The 19847-nt window shown below is 35.9% G+C and overlaps 1 protein-coding gene and 4 non-coding genes across 6 annotated transcripts; 1 reads left to right on the top strand and 4 right to left on the bottom strand.

Moving 5' to 3' along the window:
• Positions 1–231: 231 nt before the first annotated feature.
• LOC123541247 (neo-calmodulin-like) lies at positions 232–19765 on the bottom strand. Of its 2 annotated transcripts, none has more exons than XM_045326663.2 (7): positions 19679–19765; positions 9300–9330; positions 6789–6932; positions 4225–4311; positions 3513–3590; positions 2739–2819; positions 232–394 (listed from the first exon to the last, which is right to left on the bottom strand). In XM_045326663.2, exons 1-7 carry the CDS (start codon positions 19754–19756, stop codon positions 345–347), a joined length of 549 nt encoding a protein of 182 aa, XP_045182598.2. In that variant the 5' UTR covers positions 19757–19765; the 3' UTR covers positions 232–344. The 2 variants fall into 2 exon arrangements, with proteins under 2 accessions (XP_045182598.2, XP_045182599.2); XM_045326664.2 differs by lacking the exon at positions 19679–19765 and adding an exon at positions 10025–10132.
• Trnaq-uug (transfer RNA glutamine (anticodon UUG)) lies at positions 11630–11701 on the bottom strand. Its single transcript has one exon. It is a non-coding gene; the product is annotated as a tRNA-Gln (tRNA).
• On the bottom strand, positions 12235–12306 carry Trnad-guc (transfer RNA aspartic acid (anticodon GUC)). Its single transcript has one exon. It is a non-coding gene; the product is annotated as a tRNA-Asp (tRNA).
• Positions 12883–12954, bottom strand: Trnaq-uug (transfer RNA glutamine (anticodon UUG)). The gene has a single exon. It is a non-coding gene; the product is annotated as a tRNA-Gln (tRNA).
• Trnaq-cug (transfer RNA glutamine (anticodon CUG)) lies at positions 13412–13483 on the top strand. The gene has a single exon. It is a non-coding gene; the product is annotated as a tRNA-Gln (tRNA).
• Positions 19766–19847: the final 82 nt, after the last annotated feature.

Genomic DNA, 19847 nt, shown 5'->3' with positions numbered 1-19847 from the left:
ACTTTATTTTGATACTTATTATTTCTTAAATAACTACTTACTTACTAAACATCTGTTACTTTTCTAACAGACGCTTTTCAGTAAACTCAAGAATCAAGATACACCGGTTATTTATGTGAATTAGTACTCCGTCCACCAAATGTCTTAATAAAATGGGACTGCAAACGTGACAAGACAGACTTATCAGGGTATTATTCTTACCAGGTCGAGAAGTGAAAAACAGAAAGCAAACACTTTTGTGTATTTATATGTAGAGACGAAGCCAGGCATAGTTACATTCATTTTAAAGAGTACCGCTCAGCAGTGCGGTGCAAAGTTTTGCATTTCCTTTCCGTGTTCCTCTGTTATTTTCCTAATTTTCCTGCCCCTGCCCCTGCCATCATGCGGACAAATTCTGAAATGGAAATTTAAATATCGATGATAACTATGAAAAATCAAATGCCAAATTATCTACATATTCTAACTTTCGTTAGCTAAACGTTATTTTTGAATTTGGTCTACTGCCTATGTACAATTCAGGTAATAAAAACAACAAAATTATAATCATTCTAGCACTGGACTCTTCAAAACTCTATACAGTAATTATAATAAAATGCTATAAACACACCAGTTGGCAAACGGTATACCAGTATCTTGAATGTAACCCTTCGGTATGCACATATGATGCCCCCAAATGCTTAATTGAATTGTTCTATTATAGTAACTCCTCTTCCCATTTGATTCCCATCTTCACATCATAATATATCGTACAGTCATACTTTCCAGATTGACTGACATGTCAATCAAAATATCTTACATTCATAATTGACTTACAACTTGTTTTACTTTACTTCCGTAATTGACTTGCCAACCATGTTAACTTTCTTTTCGTTGCTGACTTACCATACTTTTGTTCCACTTTATTAACTATTGTGTTCTTTTTTATTTTATTATTGACATCCCTGGTAATTGACATGCCCTCTTTAATATCTAATCTTCGTATTTTACATATCATTACAACACCTTATCGTCGTAGGCTATGTCATCATCATGCCTTATCACCGTATGTGACTTGTAAGCCTAATAACACCTTATCCTCACTCGTATTAGGCATGTCACTTTAATCATCTCCATATTTAACTTGCCACCATAAGAATACCTTATGTTCGCTTCGTATTTAATTTGCTAACATAATAACACCTTATGTTCGTATTTTTAAATATGCCACCGTAAGAACATCCCGTCTTCGTATTTAACTTGCCATCGTAACAACACCTTATGTTCGTACTGAATTTACCACCGTAGTTACACATTATCTTCGTATTTGACTTGCCACGATAATCATACTTTACCGTAGTATTTGACTTTGTTCCATACAAACACCTTATATTCGCATTTGACATGTTTTAATAACACCTTTTGGTCGTATTCAACTTGCCATATAATAACACATTATCTTCTTATTTGACTTGCAAACATAATATAAATGTTCCATATTTGTATTTAACTTGCCATTATATGCCTTTTGTTCGTATCTGACTAGTCATACTTAAGGGTGTAACGATATATCGCAATTCACTTTATCGCGATACCTTTGTCTGGCGATACGCATAGCGTATCATAGACCTCTTTCACGATACAGAAACGATACAGTGAAAAGTAAAATCATTGAAAGAAGACTTTCATAAAATCAGTGTTAAAGATAGCAGCCAAACATCATTTATAACAGTTTCTTTAACTTTAAAACAAAATTTCAAGTACTTTCCAAGTGTAGGAACTTTTGTTTTGTCTTTTGCACTTTGTCACATGAATGCTCAATTTGTATCGCGATATGTACAGTATCGTTGCATCTGTATCATGATATGTATTGTATTGTGAGACTAGCGTATCGCTACATCCCTACGACTCATACTAATCCTTCTGTTTGTATTTAACTTGCTAACATAATAACCTCTTATATTCGTATTCAATTTGTCGCCATAATAACACCCCGTCTTCGTATTTAATTTGCCAACAAAACAACACCTTACATGTTCATATTGAACTTGCCACCGTAATTACACATTATCTTCGTATTTGACTTGCCACGAAAATCATACTTTATCTTATACGTACTTGTTCGCATTTGACATGTCATAATAACACCTTGTGTTTCGTATTTAACTTGCCATATAATAGCACCTTATGTTCGTACTGAACCTGCCACCATAGTTACACATTATCTTCGTATTTGACTTGCCACGATAATCATACTTTATCTTAGTATTTGACTTAGCACCATGAAACACCTTATGTTCGCATTCGACATGTCATAATAACATCCTACCTTCTCATTTAACCATTTAAATTTCCACCAAAATAACACATTTTCTTCGCATTTGATATGCCACCAAAATGACACATTATCTTTAGATTTAACCTATCACCATAATAACACCTTACCGTCATATTTAACTTTCAACATAATACACCTTATATTAGTATTTAACTTTCACAATAATAACATCATATCTTCGTTTTTAACTTTCCACCATAATAACACCTTATCTTTGTATTTAACTTTCTACATAATACACCATATATTAGTATTTAACTTTCACAATAATAACATCATATCTTCGTATTTAACTTTCCGCCATAATAATACCTTACCATTGTATTTAACTTTCCACCATAATAACACCTTATCTTTGTATTTTACTTTCCACAATTATAACATCTTATCTACGTATTTGACTTGTGATCATAATATACATTACCCTCGTAATTGACTTGCCCGTCTCCATCAACGTCAGCTTCCTTGATCATTTCGTCAACTTCTTCATCTGTCAACTTCTCTCCTGAATAAATATTAACCTATTTTTTGGTTGTACATGTGTTTGTATGTAAGCTTATAAAAGTCGCCACCGGTAACCCATATGGGCAGCTACTCCAGAAGACAGTTAGTAATATAAGAAGGTGGATAGTGTAAGATACAGATGACGTTCAAATTCCAGAAGCTTCCGGTTCTTCAGCGTGCCAGGCATAAAACACCCATACACGGGACTCTTATCCCAATGTTAGTAATTTTTAGTTGGAGGAGAGGGAGCTCGAACTCACACCCCTAGTTTCGTAGCCAGACAGTATTGCGTCCGCTCTTTATGAATTGTAGAGCGTAAAGGTTCCTTTGATAGAGCAAAGAGACATAAACCTTAAAATCCATGCATATTTTTGTCAGATTGATTTGTCAATGTTAAACTGCTGTTATTCGAAATTCAGTGAAAGCAATTTTCGCGCGAAAAGCGCTTAAATTCATGGAAATGGACTGGTCGCTATTGGGTAATAGTTTGCGTCTTCCAGTCCGGTTGTTTTTCATGTGTCCGTCCGATCACATCTCGCTGAATTCCTGACAGAGCTGAAAATTCTTTACTCACTATGAAAAGCTTGAAATCGACAGCGGCCGGATTTGAACTATATCTCATAAATTTGATAAAACTATCTGCATAATAAGAATGCAGGAGCAAGATGTCGTGCGTGTGAGATAGCTAACTTACCCAAATTTGTCATTACATGGCGAAGTTCAGCCGCGCTAATAAGCCCGTTACCATCTCTATCAAACACACGAAACGCCTCTGAAAGGTGTTGAACACATTTTATATACAAATACAAACTTAAGTTAAGGAGTATATCATCAAAACAGAAATATTTTATAAACGAACAACATCTTTACCAATAATCTAGCTGACAATTTCATGTTCTTCCGTTCTAACCCGTATGGTGGATACTTGAAATATTCTGTAAAAGTTATCCCCCTTTAAAATGATTAACAATGCAACAGTTCTTTGAAAATGGTGAGTTTCTAAGGCGTAGTATGGCCCTTTTATGCAGTCCTTTTCCGAAATTCTATGTATATCAGTATATTGTCAATTGTTTTGCAGAGTTTTATACATGCTTTATATGATGTCCAATTTTCGTGTGAAACAACCATTTCTTTCTATGATTTAGTGTTGTTTGATTTTTTTTTTCTAAAAATGTACGGCTAAGCGTTAAAGATATGATTAAAAGGAGCAACCATTGTATGACATGCGTAAAAAGTACAATAAAACAATCTGGGAAATTTAGTAGGAAATTAAATGACATGTCAAAGTAGGAAGTTCAAATTGTAGCATTTCAACAATTAATGTATAGATGTATAGTGATTACATGGAAACACGCCATACAATCTCTACTAATCTTCTGAGCAAGGGGCACCTAATATTTGAATACCTCTAATTTCTTCCTCTCCGTCATCATCAGTTTTCATCTTTTTCGCCATCATTGTGAGGAATTCTGGGAAATCGATAGTTCCGTTTCCTGTTGGGTGAAATTATATTAGCTAAAATAAACTGAATGGAATACTACGAATATACCGGTACTACATGTGGTGATATGAATTTATGCTAAGTCTAAATACTATGAAATTAGGCGCTGCCTATCTGACGGGAAAACCTAGTCATACGAAATCTGTGATATTTGAGCTCTGACAGTAAGCCTGACTTTTGCTCTTGTTATGAAAATTTTGAACAAAGGAAAATGTTTTAAAATGTTTGGTTTAAATGAACGAGATCTAATCATTTCTTCAAATGTGTAAAGACTAGACTGACGATGGAAAATAGTGTTCATGAGTTAAAGATAATACTAATATTTGGTTACTCAGAATCTAGACTTATTACTTGACCAAGATTCTATCAAGGCAATCATTCTCACTAACTTTCATGACGATTAATTGAAAAATACAGCCTCTATCGCATACACAATGTTTTATTTGATCTGACCTAGTGACCTAGTTTTTGACCCAAGATGACCCATATTCAAACTCGACCTAGATTCCATCAAAGCAATCATTCTGACCATAATTTGTGAAGATCAAATGAAAAATACAGCCTCTATTGCATACACAAGGTTTCTATTTGATTTTGCCTAGTGACCTAGTTTTTGACCCCAGATGACCCATATTCGAACTCGACCTAGATTTCATCAAGGCACTTATTCTGACCAAAACTCATGAAGATCAATTGAAAAATACAGCCTCTATCATATACACAAGGTTTTCCTTTGATCTGACCTAGTGACCTAGTTTTTGACTCCAGATAACCCTTATTCAAAATCGACCTAGATTTCATCAAGGCAATTATTCTGACCAAATTTCATGAAGATCAATTGAAAAATACAGCCTCTATCATACACACAAGGTTTTTCTTTGATTTGATCTAGTGACCTAGTTTTTGACCCCAGATAATCCTTATTCAAAATCGATTTAGATTTTATCAAGGCAATTATTCTGACCAAATTTCACGAAGATCAATTTAGAATTACAGCCTCTATCGCATACACAATGTTTTTATTTGATTTGACCTAGTGACCTAGTTTCTAACCACAGACGACCAGTATTCAAACTCGACCCAGATTTTATTTAGGTAATCATTCTGACCAAATTTCATGAAGATCAATTAAAAAATACAGCCTCTATTGCAAACACAAGCTAAATGTTGACAGACGACAGACAGACAGACAGACAGACGACGGACGCCGGACATCGAGTGATCACAAAAACTCTTAAAAAAAAAAGAAGAAGAAACCTACATTAAAATGATAAAGTAGGCGACGATTTTGTTATTAAAGGCCTAGATTCACTACTATATAAGTGCCCCCCCCCCCCCCCCCCCCCGCCTCCTTCCCAATCTGATATACAACTCCCATCTTATCTGCTGCTTATCAGCGATTAGTAATTCAATATTGGAAACAATAAGCGGGACGCTTGATTCAATATGAAGAAACCCGAATAACACCGAATCCAATGATACCGCGAATATTTTAACTCTTTAGAATACGATAGAATAAGAATAATCTGGTTTCTTTTTCACATATCTATAATTGTTCATAAGCAGTTTTATTTTATCGAATGTCGTCCTGAAAATTATTCACTGCGAACTCCGCGGCAGCAGTTCCGGGAATTATGGGTAGAAAACTACAAAAACGCTGAAAGTATAAAAAATATTCCCAAGTCCATCGGTATATAGGTTTACTTTGACATATACACGTACACATTATCTATAGACGGAAAACCCTTCGGTTTTCCCGTATTAACTTATTTTGACATTTTGTGTGTTTGCAAAAAGATAATATGAAATAAGGCAAAGCCTCAAAGCGAGCTCAAAGAAATCGGATTTAGCTAAAATATTATGCATCATTTATTTGTCACAAAGAAACTATTCACTACTCAAAAGAATTCGCGAGAACCTATTCACTTGAAAGAACCAAAAAAAAATTTACATTTAGTGTTACCATACCTATAACAGTGAATATCATACGTTGCAAAATTTATGGGAAGCCGGTGTCACGGTGACGTCATTACCGCGTTCCCGTTTCTTTCTGCTTATTAACGACATTTTTTTCCATTTTCTGGCCGATGCTTGATCTTTTAAATGAAAAATAATATTTTTTTTTCAAACAACTGGATATCTTTCTTGCATTATTGTTGAGTGATGAATAATTTTTAGCAACTGAATGAAGTTCTGTATTCACTCCGGAGAGAAGTATTTCCTGTGAGCACCTGTCCGCTAGGGTGCGCTTTTTAAGAACTTCCGACGAAACTTTTCAAATCCATCACCATGTGTGAAAGTATACTTGCGTTACCGTAAAGCTCGATTCTCGAGCAGGACCTTCGGGCCTGCTCTTCGAGCTCGCTATCAAGGTTTGTGACGACATGGTTGTCGTCTATGTAAACTTGAGTGCAGTGGCCAGTTTCTCTTGCCGGACGAACTATGTTATGAATACACTTATAAACTCACCGTCTGCATCCACTTCGTTAATCATGTCCTCGAGTTCGGCCTCGGTGGGATTCTGGCCCAGTGACCTCATGACCGTGCCAAGCTCCTTTGTTGTGATCGTCCCATCGCCATCTTTGTCAAACAATCCAAAAGCCTCCTTAAATTCTGGCAAAATTAGAGCTATCACTGAAAGTGATTAATACCCACGCAATACCGCTTTTACAGGGGAAATAAGATACAATGTAGTTTGTTTCAATTGAAGGGCGCAGTGTTTCAACTTATCCGACAAAAATTGTTAGCGCATTTTCGCTACATAGAGACCACACGAGTTCCATTAGAAGTTCTCGCAACAAAAGTCCATGTCCTTATAATGCACAGGTTAACTTCAAAATCTCTAGAGATGCCAAAACAAATATGTCTTGCACATTTTCATGCCACAACTGTCATGGCTATGAACTTCCATGAACCAATGATACCAGTGTTACATAACAACTAGTGTACATATTTGTCTAAGTCTTACCTAAGTGTGTGAAGCTGGCGAGAAGTTCGACATTCAACATTGGACATTGGATAAGAGAACGACATTGGACATTTAAAGCATGAAGTTGGCAATAAGTTAAACATTCGACATTGGACATTCAATTTCAGAACGACATCGGACATTGGAATTCAGAACGACATTGGACATTCGGTACCAGAACGATATTGGACATTCAATTTGGTTTCGAACGTCCAATGTCGATCTGGTTTCGAATGTCCAATGTCGTTCTGAATTCGAATGTCCAATGTCATTTTGGATTCGAATGTCAAATGTCGTTCTGGGTTCGAATGTCTAATGTTGTTCTGAATTTGAATTTCCAATGTCATTTTGGATTCGAATGTCAAATGTCGTTCTGGTTTCGAATGTCCAATGTCGTTCTGAGTTCGAATGTCCAATGTCGTTCTGGGTTCGAATGTCCAATGTCGTTCTGGGTTCGAATGTCCAATGTCGTTCTGGGTTCGAATGTCCAAAGTCGTTCTGACTTCGAATGTCCAATGTCGTTCTGGGTTCGAATGTCCAATGTCGTTCTGAGATCGAATGTCCAATGTCGTTCTGAGTTCGAATGTCCAATGTCGTTCTGGTTTCGAATGTCCAATGTCGTTCTGAATTCGAATGTCCAATGACTTTTTGGATTCGAATGTCTAATGTCGTTCTGAATTCGAATTTCCAATGTCGTTCTGAATTCGAATGTCCAATGTCGTTCTGGTTCTGAGTTCGAATGTCCAATGTCGTTCTGGTTTCGGATGTCCAATGTCGTTCTGGTTTCGAATGTCCAATGTCGTTCTGAGTTCGAATGTCCAATGTCGTTCTGGTTTCGAATGTCCAATGTCCAATGTCGTTCTGGGTTCTAATGTCCAATGTTGTTCTGGATTCCAACGTTCAATGTCGTTCTGAGATTGAATGTGCAATGTTTTTCTTGTACGTAATGTGAAATGTCGTTCTGGTATCTAGTGTCCAATGTCATTCTGGTATCAAATGTCCAATGTCGTTCTGGGTTCGAATGTCCAATGTCGTTCTGGTAACTAGTGTCCAATGTCGTTCTGGTATCCAATGTCCAATGTCGTTCTGGGTTTGAATGTCCAATGTCGTTTTGAATTCGAATGACCAATGCCGTTCTGGTTGGAATGTCCAATGTCGTTCTGAAATCGAATGTTCAATGTCGAATGTTTAACTTATTGCCAACTTCACGCTTTAAATGTCCAATGCCGTTCTCTTATCCAATGTTCAATGTCGAATGTCGAACTTCCCGCCAACTTCACACACTTGTCTTACCTATACGTGCACCCACCCTGAACAGAAGCTACATGTGTATAGGGATTAACTGGAATCCATTTTAAAAGCGTAGAAGTATTTTGCAACAGACCGACCGAATGACCGACCTACCGATCATCAGCGCGGTCTGGCCAGGATCCATGCTGTTCGCTAACGTTTTTTTTCTAATTGCAATAGGCTTTGTAAGCGTACAGCATGGATCCTGACCAGACTGTCGCAAACGCACAATGTTGGTTTTCTCATGGCGCGGCTCTTATTGTTTTCGGAATTATCTAAAGACGCGAATCGTCACGGTAAAATATAGTGTCATGTTACATATTCAAGCATTCATTAGGCTTTTAAAACACACACACGTATTGATATGTTTTATAATTTTTAAAGAAAGATACAGGCAAATTTCCTAAAACGTATAAAAATAGCACGACGTTAACTGAAAGACTGTCTCTTTTCACGTGTCGACTTACTGCTAAGAAATAAGAATATTAAAGCTGCTCACTATATATAAGCAAAAGAAGTTACATCATGAATAACTCAGTCTCATTCTTGATCAACAGTGTATATCTTTCTTTTATACTTCTTAATTGGATCAATACAGTTCAAACTTCCTTACCAGTAGGATATGAAAGGCATAAGCAGAAACTTTGAATAAAACTTTCGTACTAATGAAAAGTAAATGTCAGTAGTCAAATAAATAGATCTATATGTAATTTTAAACTTACCAAATATTTGGTCTTCTGTCAGATTATCCGCCTAAAAGGTATAAAAAAAGATGTAATTAACGAAAAAGTATTACGACGGGAAATCAAACACCTCCCGCGTGACAGGCGGGGATACTTACCAATATACTATCGAGAATGCATAGTAAACAAACTGTAATATTTTTAAACAGTATAATATGAAATAATGCATTGCCTCAATCAGGAATCGATCCAACTTCAACTCATCCCATAACATTTGAAGTCGGCACGGACGGAAGTATAAACATTTTTCAAGTCGACAGTAAATATCTCATTCGGTACGCATGTTACCGTAGAGGGATCGATCCCGCTTTTCGTCGCCTCGTGCAGGATCGATTCCCTATTAATTTAAAGGTAAAGACAACACTGTCCATATTTGTACTGATGTGCAAGACGTTGCGGTTCGGACAAGTAATGTGGACGCTTATAAGGCACAAGGAAAAAGCGTATTCTTTCAAAAGAAAAAAATAGGCCGAAGTTAGACGCTCTGTGCACGTGCCGGAAGTACACATTTTTTAATTCGACAGTATATATCTCATTCGGTATATCGCATGTTACCGTAGAGGGATCGATCCCAATAATTTGAAGATAAGTTACATGATACTGTCATTTTTGCGTTATATTTTACGTCAATTTAAATAATTAATCTCAAAATTATAATTTAAATCATATCATTAAAAAGTATAACCATAGGTTTTTTGTAATACCATTTTTATTTTATTCCACTAAAAATATAATCACAAGGTTACATATTCAGACCAGTACAGAATTTTCAGCATTATATATGAAACATTTTGTCGCAATGCGCAATATATCTATGTACTGCAATACATAATGTTTATGGTGGTACAGAATCATTTTCATGACTCTTTCGCCATTAAAAATAGATTAACCCTATTGAAATATAAAATGACCGAGACGTAAGTGGCGGTTGTCAGGGACAATGCTGAAACCCCGAGTGTGGAATTTAAGTCATGTTAGGACAGTGTAGCATTTTTCATCGGAAGTAACTCAGTAGAAATTGTTTAACTGCACATTTGTTAATGACCCTTAATTCAGAAGCTGACCAGTATGTAACTAAAAAGCGAGGGATTGCTTATAGTGAAAGTCCACAGGTATGTCAGGTAGCCGGTCGGTCCGTCCTGTGTAAGCGCGTTGGGAATATTAATTAGAAATTACAGATTTTAAGCCGAATCGATGTCCTGATTATTAAGAACAATGTTTGCAAACTAAAATTGTTGGGATGGTATTGTATTTCATAGATCATTAAAATATTATACTTGCACAGTGCATACAAACTACACATTTACCTGTTTCGATCTCTCAAATGTATATATCTAAATGTATATATTAAGAAAACATTCCAGGAAAACATCGTTGTTGAATGTAACTTTCTTTTTCAGATCGTCTGATTTTTGAAAAAAAAAAACACAACGAGGTATTGTCTTCACTGCCAATTCACTGTCGTCGGTGTCGTTTTGTCCACCTTCTCTCAAAAACTATAACAATTGCTGTTTTGAAACTTTGCACACTTGTTTATCATCATTAGTTGACCATGTAGGCCAAGAGAACCATAACTCTGATAAGCATTTTGTCAGAATAATAGCCAATTTTGTGCTTAGAAAATTTGATTTTCTTAATTAAAATTTTTATTTAGGTCCACTTTTTCCGAAAACAATAAAAAAGCTACAGCTTTTAAACTTTACCGATTGTTTATTATCATTAGACGAGTAAATAGACCAAGAAGTTCTTGGGTAAAATTATACTTTGTTTAGGTCCGCGTTACTTAAGAACACTAGCTTTGAAACTTTGCAGCTTGTTTATCGTTATTAGATGTGTACCTAGGTCAAAAGTCATAATTCTCATATACATTTTATATAAATTATGCTCCTTTATGTGCTTAGAAAATTTTAATTTCTATTTATTTAGGTCCACTTTTCTTGAATTCTGTAAGAAGCTTTGAAACTTGGTAAACTCGTCTACATTTTATCATTAGATTAGTAATTAGGTCAGAAATTCCATAACCCACTCCTGCTAACTAATACTAAGTATAGCTTTAAAACTTCATACATTTCTTGTCATCAGTTAAGATGCGTAAGATGGCTTAGAACCATAACCGAATTCTTGCATATTGTCCAGCATTTACAGACGAGCGACGGCACCCGTAGGCGATGCTCTTGTTTTCCAGTATAATGGTAGTCAACGTGAAATATTTGATTCGTACTAAAAATGAGTGAAACTGAGTAATGTTGTTGCAGCTGAGAGAAAACCTTTGCTGACATTCTGACGACATTAACAAAATAAAAATAGGAAGGTCCCGCCGAGATTTGAACTCGGATCACTGGATTCAAAGTCCAGAGTGCTAACCATTACACCACGGGACCAGCTTGAGGCAGTTGGTGAACAAGACACTTAGAGATTTATTTTAAAACACGGATGCATTGTGAGGGACGTTATTCCCAGGAGAAGTTATCCTTCTACGGATTAGAAGTCTCTGTCAAGCTCTTATTTATTAAATACCACACATAACTGCATTTCAAGAGATGACTTTGTGAAGTTTATTTGTACCATCTGCCATAGTATTTAACCATTGTTTATATAGACATTAGTACAGTAATTATGTGGGAGTAATTTATTTCTAATTATCAACATTGAAAACATATTTCTCTTTTATACTTATTGTATGAAAGGCATAAGGAGACATTTTGAATCAGTCTTTCTTAATACATGTAATGAAAAATTAAAAAGCAACAACGTTTGAATACAAAAATACATGCCAGTAGTCAAATAAGTATGCATGTATATAATATATAACCAAATATTTGATCATCTGTTAGCTGATTATCCGCCTAAAAAGTATAAAAAGATGAAATTTACGAAAAAAAGTGTATGATTATAAATATATGTAAAAATGTTGCTCCCCGACGGGGAATCGAACCCCGGTCTCCCGCGTGACAGGCGGGGATACTTACCACTATACTATCGAGGATCACATATTTATTGTCAATAATAACTGTAACAGTATATAATCTAACGATAAGTTATAATTATGTAAACTTAGATAATCGTTAACTATCTAAAGTCTAAAATGTCATATAACAAAATAAGTATAAAACCAACCAAGTGTTTTGTAATACCATTTTTATTGAATTCCACTAACAACAAAATCACAAGGTTAGGCCTACATCATAATTTTCAGCATTATATAATCTATATGAAAAATGTTGTCGCAATGCGAAATTTATATAATACATGCATGTTGTTTATGGTGATACAGAATTATTTCATGGCTCTTTCGCCATTGAAAAGAGATTAACATAATATAAAATGACCGGAAGTAACTCCAGTAGAAACTTTTTTATTGCACGTTAAGAAGAGGAAATGGGGTTCGGAATACACAATCTAAACGTACATATTCAGGAAACACATCTTTGTTTACTGTAACTTTTTTGACAATATAGTAAACGTGAAATATTTTATTCATAACTCTTACAATTGACAGACCAACATTAATGACCTGAAAGAATAAAAAATTTTGACAGGCAATTAAAACAAAAGTATTTGGAGGTCCCGCCGAGATTTGAACTCGGATCGCTGGATTCAAAGTCCAGAGTGCTAACCATTACACCACGGGACCAGCTGTTTTACTTACGCTGTTAACATATCTCATATAACAAGTATTCATGTAACAAAAGAAAAGAAACTAATTTGAACATATTGAAATGGAAGTAAGATATCTAAAGCACCTTTTTCTTGATTCAATTTTCAGTTCAATGCAAAAATGACAAATAAATATACACGCATAAACACGGAATATTGGGACCTATTTTAAGAAATTACGATTTGTTCTAAAAATAGAACACTTCGTATTCAAGTGTACTCGGTAATTTCCGCCCATGATCGGATATTTATTTTTTTGAAATGTGATTTACACTTATAATAAGTGTTTTCTTGCTAGTTTTATGAATAAAACATTATTTAAGTAAAGTTGTGTACTTAAAATGATGACTGATTTAACTTAGACTTAATTATTTTTCCTCGTCGTATTTCTATATAAAGTTTATATATATCTTTTGAAACCCGCTAATTCAACTGGTTCCATGGTGTAATGGTTAGCACTCAGGACTCTGAATCCTGCGATCCGAGTTCAAGTCTCGGTGGAACCTTAATTTTTCAAACATTTTTTTATCTATTATACAGTATTGTTTTTAAGAAGGCTGGAATCTCTAGCGATCTTTTAGATTTGCATTCTGGTGAGATTTATGATTGTTTTGAAATCGGCAATAAAGAGAACTCTGTTTTTCAGACTAATTTCAATTTATGTAGAAATCATTGTTATTCAAGTGTTTAGCTTGGTTGAAATGCGCCTAATCAATGATAAGATATGAATGTTGACGGTTATATGTTGTTTTTATGTTGTTTATAATCAAATACAGTACATGTCGACGCCCCAGAATTAGAAGGGCGTAAGTGGGAAATCATACTTTTCGGCAAAACGAAAAAAACTGTCTATGACAGATACGCCCTTCTAATTCTAAGGGCGTAAGTGGACTTTTCTGGTACAACAATTAAGTGCAGATACGCCCTTCTGTTACTAGGATTCTGAAAAACTTTTCACTTACGCCCTTTTATTATTGGTGAATTTGGTCAACACAGCAGTTTGTGACGAAATTTTTTTTACAGAATTATGCCCCTTGGTGTGTAGTTTCAAAAAATGTATGATTCATAAAAGGGCGTAACTAACACTTACGCCCTTCTAATTCTGGGGCGTCGATGTAGTAAGTTGTAATGACTAATATCCGGATAAAAAGTTTCTCCGATGTTCAAATTGTGTTAATCAAATTAAAGTTTCGGTTCCTCCACTTCTTGGCGTCGTTAAAGTGATAACATGTCTGCAAATTCTGGACCTTTAAAACTATGTAGTTGAAAGTGGAACTTTGTCCAGCAATTATATTTTTTCCATAATAGAGAAACCCGGCATGAGTTTAATTAGATATGGGAAACTGTTGACAGTTGAATTGCTTCCAGTAATGAAAAAATCCCTACATCCGAACTACGGGTGCGACTTGAACCCGACAGTAGTGCGTGACAAGTTGTTAGAAGCCAGCACCCTTAAACGAGGAGTGGACGCACCAATGGCTCTAGGTGTGACCCCAGATAAGGAAACGAAGGGCGGTAGTCAAATTGTTTATCAGCATGGCTCCCTGGCTGCATGGTTATATATAAATATTGCAAACATTTTATAATAAATTTTTAAGCCTCTAAAATAGCACATTTTGTCTGATGACTGAACCATTAACATATGTTCGGAGCCAGGGGCAATAAAAGGGACGAGAGACAGTCTATTTGCTTATATTCAGACCCATTTTTTTCACAGGCTATACTTGTGCGCCTTTCTCTTAAAAAAAAAAAAAAAAAAAAAAAAAAACAGGATACTCAGATATAATGTAGGGATAACGACCATTCCCGAGGGATTCTGAAGATGTTATAACACGAAAAGAACATGCGCTAACGCTATTCTAGCAGAAAACGCATAAAAACAGGTGAATTAATATATTGTCCCTCAACGTCATTGAATTTTCATGAAATGCGCGGTAAAGTCTACGTTGTTTTGTCACGTTGACGTCATTTCATTTTGAATTACCCGTTTTGGGGCCGTAATGCGTTTACGCTTTGCCACGGAACGTGGATATATAAAAAGGTGTTATAACAGCACGTGAGCGCGAGAATCTCTCTGTTAACACACGTTTTCTCTCCTGTTAAAACACCCCCGAAAAGTGACAATAACAGCAGTTTTATGCTAGAATAGTGAACTAATCATTATGTTTCAGTAGCAAGACTTGGAATAGTATGCCGGACGTGGGAAGCTAACTAGTACTGGAGTTTAATGTTCATTACAGAAAAAAAAATACTGGATTTATTAACTTCAATGTCTAAAAACGATGTCTTAACGATTATCTTCGATATATATTGTCTTCCTCGTGCTAAGTATCAGAATGATGATCTAGTCTGTATTGGTTTTATTGAACATCTGTTGAAGTTTATACAGAACTAAAAAGAATAAAAAACAATCATATAGAACAACAACAACAAATTTTTTTCTTACGCATTCCGCAAAAATTTCTCCAAGGGACATGTCTCTAAATGTTCATGACCATTTCAAAATTTTGAATATCAAAACTCATAGATTAATATCGTTTAAAGTCAGCATGGTTGACATTTTAAAACTGAAAGTATACTGAATTTCCACTATTTTACATAGCGTATTTACTGTGTTACTGCCGCAGCAGATTGTTTTTCTACATGTTTTATAGAAATCACAAGTATCTTATATACCAATGTCTATATTATACTTAGTGGATTGCATGTATACAACGTCACCCTTTACACTATTTTCTTTCTGATCTGATGCAATGGAAAGTTTTTTAACATGTAATAGTTTGATCATCTTAAGGTATAGTTCTGCACGTTCGGGGCATTTTATCTACAATTTAGAATTTGATTAAACCCTGATTTTTCAAAACGTTAGAAAATACGTAGACAATTCGGCAAATAAAGAACATAGTGTAGTAATGAACCTCACACTAGTTTCCATAGGAAAATCCCAGTTTTGATATTCGCGAATAGAAAATTGGCCTACAAAGTAAATTTTAATGGAACTTCTCACAATCGTAAATAAACATAATGTTGCACCTCAAAATGGTAGCAACGCATTTTGGTAGTCACTACCAAAATTCGGCCGAGTTTTGGTAGCGACAAAATGCGTTGCAATGGTACATATGATCTGTTAAGTATCATGGAATGGAACGTATTTTGGTAGTTTTTTTCTACATCAGGGACTGTGCTCATTTTTACTTTACGCACAAAAGAGAGAGATATTATAAAGGAGGAAATGTCTCCTATACAAATGGCGGGGGAGGCCGAGGGGGTTCGGAGTTCCCCTCCCGAGATATAGTTTTCGTATAAAAACAACCAAAATGTAGATTCCTGGGCGTGTGAAAGGGGCCTCAAACGACGCTTCCTACGCAATAATCTTTTATTGTTTGTTGTTTCAATGTGCTAGTGTTGTCGGAGGGATAGTCCACCGAGATTTTTTAAAGCACGAACATGTTGAATTCTGTAAAACGAAGTATAAATGTGAGGATGGCGCGTGGGTCCTCCACCTAGATATTTTTAAAACATCCCACATAAACATAAATGGTGAATTCTGTGCGTGTTTTAGGGGTCTTAGATAAATTATTCCGGTTAAAAGAAAGATTTTTTTTCTCTTTAAAAGTGAGGGATTTCGAGAGTCCACCACAGATATCTTTGAAATACAAAGTAAAAGAATGGTATAATGTGCGCGTGGGCTTACTCGAATAATTTTCCAAAAACTAAATTCTCCGCCGTTTATAGATTTAGATTTTTATTTTGGTGTATACAAGCGAGTGGTATTTTGGGTCCTCCCCGGACAACGCTTGGAAATGGTGGATTCTGTGTGTTTAGATGGCTAAGAAATATATCATTAACTTAGAAATGAAGCTTCTTTCGCAATTAGGTATACCTTTTCTCGTGAATCTCCTGAATTTTAATCCAAACAGTCTATACGTACTAATGGGCGTTTGTGAAACCTGTCCCAGGGTCCTGCGAACAACGTATCAAATAAGTGTAGTGAACAGTTGTGCCAAGTTCCTTCAGTATCTCTCGATGTATATCAAAGTAAGAGTTGCATTGACCTCTCTCGCGTGTGTTCCAATGGTCCTGCTTGTCTGAATCTTGGGCCGTTATATCTTCAAGGTCAAAAGGTCAAGGTCGGATGAGCGACTAAGTTCCATCATGACTCTCTTAGAAATAATATTGTCTATTCGTCATAATATATTCTTTTTGTAAATCATGAGGTTATTATTAATACCGTTTTGCGTATGATGTGTACATATCCATCGCATTTTGGTACTACATTTTTGTAAACTACCAAATTGCGTTGAGTGTAACACATTTTAGTAGTGACTACCAATATGCGTTGCTACCGTTTTGAGGTGCAACAAACAAAATATGTCCTATAATACGATGAAATGAAACTGACATGTTCGTGTGTTTGAGAAATCTGTCCATGACCAAGGAGATCCGCATATTTAGACATTATTTTGACTTAACGTCTTAACACCATATTTTGTCTTTACTGGGAAGGACTTAATATAAGGTTGTAAGAATTTGCTGTCCAACCCATTTGCCTTTTTGTTTAGTTGTAACGTTGTGTATTGAGTGTATATATAGGCAATAAAATATGGTTAAATAAATTTTGTCTTAAAAAGATAGTAATAACGTCGTTATAATAAATGTACTCGTTGACTGCCATTAATTTAATAAAATGGGTTTTCATTGCTGTATGCCGAGTCCAGGCTTTATTCTACCTTATTCAGATAAATAACGTGAGGCCATTACTTCCGGTTTATCTACGAGTCTATTTCAGAACGGCCAAGTGCATCAAAGGCCAGACGCATCAAACGATTCATTTTCAGAGCGACCATGCCATAGGAATCAAACTGTCCATTTTCCGAACGGCAATGGGTATCAAATAGCCATCTTTTGCAACCAGACAGACCATTTTCAGGACGGCCAAGGGCATCAAACAATCCACTCTAGAGACGGCCATAGTCATCAAATAGGCCATTTTCAGAACTGCCATTGTCATCAGACAGGCCATTTTCAGAACATCCATGTGCATCAAACAGTCCACTTTAAGAACGGCCATGGTCATCAAACATACCATTTTCGCAGTGATGCCGTGGTCATCAAACAGATCATTTTCAGAACGTCCATGGGCATCAAACAGTCCACTTTAAGCACGGCCATGGTCATCAAACATACCAGGTTTGGAGTGATGCCGTGGTCATCAAACAGACCATTTTCAGGACGGCCATGGGCATCAAACAGTCCACTTTAAGAACGGCGATGGTCATCAAGCATACCATTTTTGGAGTGATGCCGTGGTCATCAAACAGACCATTTTCAGGACGGCCAAGGGCATCAAACAGTCCACTTTAAGAACGGCGATGGTCATCAAACACACCATTTTCAGGACGGACATGGGCATCAAATAATCCACTGTCAGAACGGCCATTGTCATCAGACAGACCATTTTCATAGTGATGTCATGGTCATCAAACAGACCATTTTCATAGTGATACCATTGTCATCAGAACAATTTTTATGATGGCCATGGGTATCAAATAATTCACTTTCAGAACGGTCATTGTCATCAGACAGGCCATTTCAGAACGTCCACGGGCATCAAAGAGTCCACTTTAAGAACGGTCATGGTCATCAAATAGGCCATTTTCATATTGATGTCATGGTCATCAGACAGGCCATTTTCATAGTGATGTCATGGTCATCAAACAGGCCATTTTCATATTGATGTCATGGTCATCAGACAGACCATTTTCATAGTGATGTCATGGTCATCAAACAGGCCATTTTCATATTGATGTCATGGTCATCAGACAGACCATTTTCAGGACGGCCATGGTCATCAAATAATCCACTTTTAGAACGGCCATGGTCATCAAACGGGCCGTTTTCATAGTGATGTCATGGTCATCAAACAGACCATTTTCATGGTGATGTCATGGTCATCAAACAGACCATTTTCAAAGTGATGCCATGGTCATCAGAACAATTTTCAAGACGGCCATGGGCAACAAATAATCCATATATATATTTTTGCCTTCTATCCTTAAATAGCCACAAAAAATATTCTTTAAAACCACAACAACATGGGGCTTATGCAAGGTCTGCTCCTGCTCCCCAAAACTTTTTCATAAGGAAGGAGTATGTACCTAGTTCTCTAAAAACAGTAAAATAGAAAAAGTGGAAAACAACAGGTCGCCTAGCACGGCATAACTAAAAAGTATAATGGTGGTTTCAAATAGTTTAGTTAGGTCATGTTTTTTCCTCTGTTCCATAGTTTCATTGCATTGATTTAGAAAAAAGCACATCGCTGGCGGCTAGAATATTTACAGTATCACGTGCACTTAATTCACACAACATCACTACTTTTTACTAATCATTCTGTGGGATATTTAACTGAAAACATTATTTGTATAATAACTACATAACTGCACTGACAACGTGCTTCAAGAAATAAGAGTTGCATTAAAAAAACATGTCTTAACTTCAACCTTTTTAAGTTTGTTCATTTTATACATAATACAGAAAGCCAGCCAATTAGAGTGTTAGCTATAGTTAGTACACAAGTAAAGCGTGCAGCACAGGCATAATGCACTTGTAATGCATGTACATTGACCTAGGACAGCCTGGTTCTAGGAATAAATGAACTCTGCACACGGAAGAGGAACATAAAAATAATGGAATTCACTCACCTTTAAGTATCTAAATGACTTAGGGTGTATATACTTCTCCACCACTTGAATGGGTGTGTATAGAGGACACTTCTTCATAAGATGCAGGGTGCCTTAAAGTCGTTAAGAAATTTGTCATATGATACATTATAATACAATACCATTGTCTCATAATTATTTTGATCAAAAG

The sequence above is a fragment of the Mercenaria mercenaria genome, chromosome 16 (assembly GCF_021730395.1).
Source record: "Mercenaria mercenaria strain notata chromosome 16, MADL_Memer_1, whole genome shotgun sequence".
Taxonomy (NCBI): domain Eukaryota; kingdom Metazoa; phylum Mollusca; class Bivalvia; order Venerida; family Veneridae; genus Mercenaria; species Mercenaria mercenaria.
The sequence above is the reverse complement of the archived record's forward strand: the minus strand, read 5'-3'. Positions and strand labels throughout refer to the sequence as shown.

Bases quoted from the DNA above. Each gene is read 5' to 3' on its own strand.
- LOC123541247 (XM_045326663.2), bottom strand. From the start codon at position 19,756: ATGAAGAAGTGTCCTCTATACACACCCATTCAAGTGGTGGAGAAGTAT. The intron at 3,591-4,224 runs GTATTCAAATAT...AACACCTTTCAG, and splicing joins CGGAGAGGAAGAAATTAGAG to AGGCGTTTCGTGTGTTTGAT. The intron at 395-2,738 runs GTAATGTATATT...TTTCCATTTCAG, and splicing joins CGGGCAAGTCAATTACGAGG to AATTTGTCCGCATGATGGCA.